The 4,935-nt window shown below is 33.8% G+C and overlaps 1 protein-coding gene across 3 annotated transcripts; it reads right to left on the bottom strand.

Annotated features, from left to right (window-relative positions):
* Positions 1 to 608: 608 nt before the first annotated feature.
* On the bottom strand, positions 609 to 4,935 carry LOC141724673 (vacuolar protein sorting-associated protein 32 homolog 1-like). 3 transcript variants are annotated; one of them, XM_074526897.1, is made up of 8 exons: positions 4,843 to 4,935; positions 4,683 to 4,724; positions 4,457 to 4,556; positions 3,667 to 3,766; positions 1,814 to 1,899; positions 1,637 to 1,728; positions 1,277 to 1,391; positions 609 to 1,139 (listed from the first exon to the last, which is right to left on the bottom strand). In XM_074526897.1, exons 3-8 carry the CDS (start codon positions 4,526 to 4,528, stop codon positions 948 to 950), a joined length of 657 nt encoding a protein of 218 aa, XP_074382998.1. In that variant the 5' UTR covers positions 4,529 to 4,556; positions 4,683 to 4,724; positions 4,843 to 4,935; the 3' UTR covers positions 609 to 947. The 3 variants fall into 3 exon arrangements, with proteins under 3 accessions (XP_074382998.1, XP_074382999.1, XP_074382997.1); XM_074526898.1 differs by lacking the exon at positions 4,683 to 4,724 and having other exon boundaries at positions 4,843 to 4,906; XM_074526896.1 differs by lacking the exon at positions 4,843 to 4,935 and having other exon boundaries at positions 4,683 to 4,836.

The raw sequence follows: 4,935 nt of genomic DNA, 5'->3' as shown, positions 1-4,935 counted from the left end.
CTTATTGAGGAAGATTTACAAAACTTACCAACAAAGTTTTGTAATACTTAATGAAGAAAGTTTGAATAGCTTACTTAGTAAAACTTGTAAACGAACTATTATAAATAACTCATTTAGCTAATGAAATGATATACAAATTTCTCTCTATATCTTCTATTTTTCTATACTTCCTCTACATTAAATATAACTTTTCAGTCAAAATTTATAACAACAGTAATATTATAACGTTCTTTGTATTATGGATTTTTCTATTATGTGCCCATGGATATATGCTACGAAAGTGTGATATATGAGTTTTATAATTTTGATTGGTGGAGAGCTCATTAATAATGATGGACCCCTTGCATGCACAAAAATTCCCGCCAATCAAATTTTTACAACTCATTTATTACACATTCTTAGCATGTGCCCACACGCTAGACAAACCGTTGTATTATTGCTCTTTAAATGACTCGGGGAGTTTCAATCAGCGAGAGAATGTACTATTGTCAGACAGATATGCTACGAAACTAGTCCGGGTTGCAACTTTATGTTTTAATTAAAACTACAGTTGTAATTTCTAATTTATCCAACATACCTGTCAAAAAAAAAGAAGATAAATGGACAGATAAGTTCCAACTAGACTTGTTATTGAGCACAGGTCGAACAGCGTCAGTTCAGAGTTGTGCTTGTTCTTGATCAACTGGAACCAAATTTACCAAAGACAGACTAACGCTATAACTCATTTAAAATGCCACAAGGCAGCAGAACAAAACATTCTGCAGTCCCTGCCACAAACCATATGTACATAGCACATTGCTCAGCAGCCTCATGTGTGTATTACTTGAAAGTTGAAACTAACATACATAGCAAGGTACCCCTGTGTCTATAATAAACTTGACGAGAGCATAGTTTCATGCTTGAAAAGAATATGACATTAACCATGAATTGGACTGATAAGAACTTCCTCAAATAGTCATTTCTGCCTGTAATGCAGCTAGTTCATCATCCTCAGCTGTTTGCTTCTGAGGAGGAGGGCGAGTTGGTTGATCGACGGTTGGGACATGAACTGGAGCAGCAGGTGTTTTACCTACAGGTTGAAGAAGTTCTTCCTCCAACTCAGCGCTTTCTAATTCTTCAAGTTCTGCTTCTAGTTCATCCTGCAACATAAAGAAGATATTCAAACAATAGAATACTTTCTGAATCCAAGGAACATTGATAAACAGAAAAGAATGTATTCTAACTGGGACTGCAAAAGTCAAAAAAATAAAATTAATGATATAGGTGAACAACAGACCTCATCAAAATCAGCTGCTGCACCAATGGGAGTGGCCAGTGCTTCTTGTATCTGTTTCATGTTTTCTGTTTGCTCGTTTATTTCATCCATAGTTTTATCTACATCATCTATATTCCTGGGAAGATGACATAACAATACTGTATTAGTGATTCAGTTATAATTATGATGATTCTATAACAAAAGTAATCTTGACGGCTACATAAAAAATGAAATTCTTGTACGTCAAGTATCTTTTAATTTGCAATGATTTAGGAGAAACAGACAAACTAATGCTCAGTCATCTGTTAAATCTGGCTTCCAAATCACCAAATTTCAGCAGCAAAAAAACCAAGCACAAGGGGTGACTTTAAAATTACTTACGTTGCTTTCTGCATTGCTTTCATTAAAGATGCTCCGGTTCTTAATGCACCAACAGTTTCTGTAGTGGCTTTTGCACCTTCTATCATTATCATCTGCAGAAGTAAATTATATTGTCATTTGAAGGGTAAATTTCTTTTCCCGGCATATTTATTGAGCTTTCTCTCATCAAAAGCTAACCTGATCATGGATGCGCAGTTGGTAATTACCAAGTTGCTCAATTTGCTGTTCGAGCATCTTTTTCCTCTTCAAGCATTGAAGTGCCGCTACATTGTAACAATTGACAAAGGACGAAATGCTTAAGACTTACCAACTTACGAAGATTACAAAATAACTCTGAAAATTAAACTAAACGACCAAATCCCTCCGGCGCAATCATTATGACTAACTCGAAAAATATATTAGGAAAAAACACTGATCCAGTTTAACAACACAATGCAAGGGCATGATGTATTTAGCTAAAGTCAAATAAATTTTATACAAGTGTAAACTGTCCTACCTTGTAGAAGTAGTCGAAGAATCAATAATTTTTAACATCAAAACCTCGAATAAAGAACATTATTGAGTACTGCCCTATACTAGAATATCAAATAATGCTCCCCTCACCCTAATAGAAACTCGAAACCCAAATCACAACAGAAAATATCAAAGACATTATAGGACAATGAAAAAACAGAAAGAACCAAGATAATCAGTTAGAGGCAGCATCGCATTTGGAGATGAATAACCTTACCTTAATCCACACCTACAACCTAATACGGGAAGTAACTGTGACGATGGAAACAATAGATAATGATATAAGTTCTTAAATGTCGATCACATTATAAACATATTCAAATATTAGTTAGGCCGCAAATTTAATTAAGGGCCCATATCAATAAAAAAGTATACTATTACTAACTGTTTCTCAGAACAGTTATCTATTGTTTCCATCATCGCAGTTACTTCCCGTATTAAGTTGTAGGTGTGGATTAAGGTAAGGTTATTCATCTCCAAATGCGATGCTCCCTCAATCTTTGGTTCTTTCTGTTTTTTCATTGTCCTATAGTGTCTTCTGTTGCGATTTGGGTTTCGAGTTTCTGTTAAGGTGAGGGGAGCATTATTTGATATTCTAGTATAGGGCAGTACTCAATAATGTTCTTTATTCGAGGTTTTGATGTTAAAAATTATTGATTCTTCGACTACTTCTATAAGGTAGGACAGTTTACACTTGTATAAAATTTATTTGACTTTAGCTAAATCCATCATGCCCTGGATCAGTGTTTTTTCCTAATTTATTTTTCGAGTTAGTCATAATGATTGCGCCGGAGGGATTTGGTCGTTTAGTTTAATTTTCAGAACCAGCAAAAGTGCATAACAACATTTTATACAAAGTGAGTTCTGTTTATATAAAAGGAAAAAAGTAGTAGCATACATAATCATCTCAGGTACTTGGATAAATAAAATTTAAGTTTTATCATTAGCTAAAGTGGAAGTATGACTGGCTATCTGGAAAAGAAAATGCAAAAGAAAAATGGCAAAGAAAGGGAAAATCAGCGAGGGAACTAGGAAGAACAGCAATACATAAAATTGCTGATACATCATGATTCTTCTAATTAGCACCCGAAAATCCAGTGAATGAAGAACAACGATACATAAAATTGCTAGTACATAATAATTCTTGTAATTAACATTGGCTGCTTTGCAATTTTTCTTAAAATGGTTGACTTCAAAAATCTATAAATGATTATCTGTAGGTCAAACTACCAGAGCATTAAACCATTCTAAATGGCAGACATTTAAAGTAATAGTTTATATGTGGTCAGGTACACCTAAGTGGTTCCAGAGAATTGGCCAACACTTCCAACATATAAGCTATTTATTATCATGCTGGAAAACCACAAGGTAAATTAAAGTGGCAGTTTTAAAAGTGATGCACACAAGCATAAGGCAACTCTCCATGTACAACTATGAGTTGATTTGACACGACAGCCACAAAACTAAGGCGCCAACACAACTTTGTAAAGTAAATCTATACAGATAAGAGTACAAACCTTTTTTATTCTTTGCTTTAGAGAATTCCTTGGCCTTCTCGACTTCAACCTCAGCTTTTTTAGCGAGTACAGATTCCTTTTTCTCGAGCATTTCAAGTGTCTACAATAAGGAAAAGGCTAAGATTATGAGAATGGGTGCCAGTAAAATCTTTAATAACGATGGTACACACTACATGGTCATCACGCACAGAAGCAAAACAGTAAAACCACAATAAAAGTCATCACATATATTCAAAATATATAAGTTTCCGGGACAACATATTAGAGAGAATCCTCATGTCATGTTCCATTAAACTGTCTTCCTCTCTATTTAAGAACATCCCTTAATATCTAATCATATTCTAGGCACAAGAAAACAGTTTAATGGAGACAATTCCAATTCCAATTCTAAACAGTTGAAGACAATGTTAGAATAATTGTCCACTACAAAGGTAACATAAGTTCAACATCATGGAAAGACCCCTATCAGTTAGAAATTACATACACTATTTTACTTCTATAATTTACATTATTGTTTGTATATTTTTTCCCACTAGTAAAGAGTGTTTCGAACCCTCTATAAAGATATGTGCATCGTCAACAAAAAGAAAAGAAAAAGAAAAAGAAGATAAATAAAACAACCCTTCATCTTTATGACTGTAATCTCCTCTTTTAAATCATTAAAACATTCAAGAGTGCACAAAAATTAACATGAAAAATCATCTTGTTGATAGTATACAAGAAGATGATTAATAGTTCAACAGGGACATGGACAGATACATACAAATACACACGTGTATGAATGATTTACCTCAGTTAGCTTTTCTAAAGTATCAAGAGGATTAGCCTCTGGCTTGGGTTTACCCAGAAGCCTTTTCAACATGATTTAATCAATCCCTTTAACAAATCTCCTGAATCACAAACAAAATATGAGTAAAATTAACAAAGATTCAAGAACCCTTAATTGATAACTGCTGCATTAACAAAAATAAAGATTCAATCTTTCATGTAAAAGAAACAGGCGATTCTTGATATACCCTTTATCTGTTTATGAAGCTTGATCGATTCAATCACAATTTCTGGGGAAAATCAAATCAATTTATAAAATAAACAAAAATTGCTTCGCGGGTTTTCTTGGCTTACAGAAAAAACAAATATGAAAAAGATGTTTTTAAATTAAGTGGACAAGAGTTATACAAATACTACGGAGTGAAAATTGCGTTCACTGGGTTTCCTTAGCCGTGTTGAACTCCAAGTGTGTATACGTAAATTGAGATCAATGTGTGCCCG

This window comes from Apium graveolens, chromosome 5 (genome assembly GCF_009905375.1).
Source record: "Apium graveolens cultivar Ventura chromosome 5, ASM990537v1, whole genome shotgun sequence".
Classification (NCBI taxonomy): Eukaryota; Viridiplantae; Streptophyta; class Magnoliopsida; order Apiales; family Apiaceae; genus Apium; species Apium graveolens.
This window is presented reverse-complemented; position numbering and strand designations above follow the sequence as displayed.

Bases quoted from the DNA above. Each gene is read 5' to 3' on its own strand.
- LOC141724673 (XM_074526897.1), bottom strand. From the start codon at position 4,528: ATGTTGAAAAGGCTTCTGGGTAAACCCAAGCCAGAGGCTAATCCTCTT. The intron at 3,767-4,456 runs GTAAATCATTCA...TCCTTATTGTAG, and splicing joins CTTTAGAAAAGCTAACTGAG to ACACTTGAAATGCTCGAGAA. The intron at 1,140-1,276 runs GTCTGTTGTTCA...TTTATGTTGCAG, and splicing joins CAGCAGCTGATTTTGATGAG to GATGAACTAGAAGCAGAACT.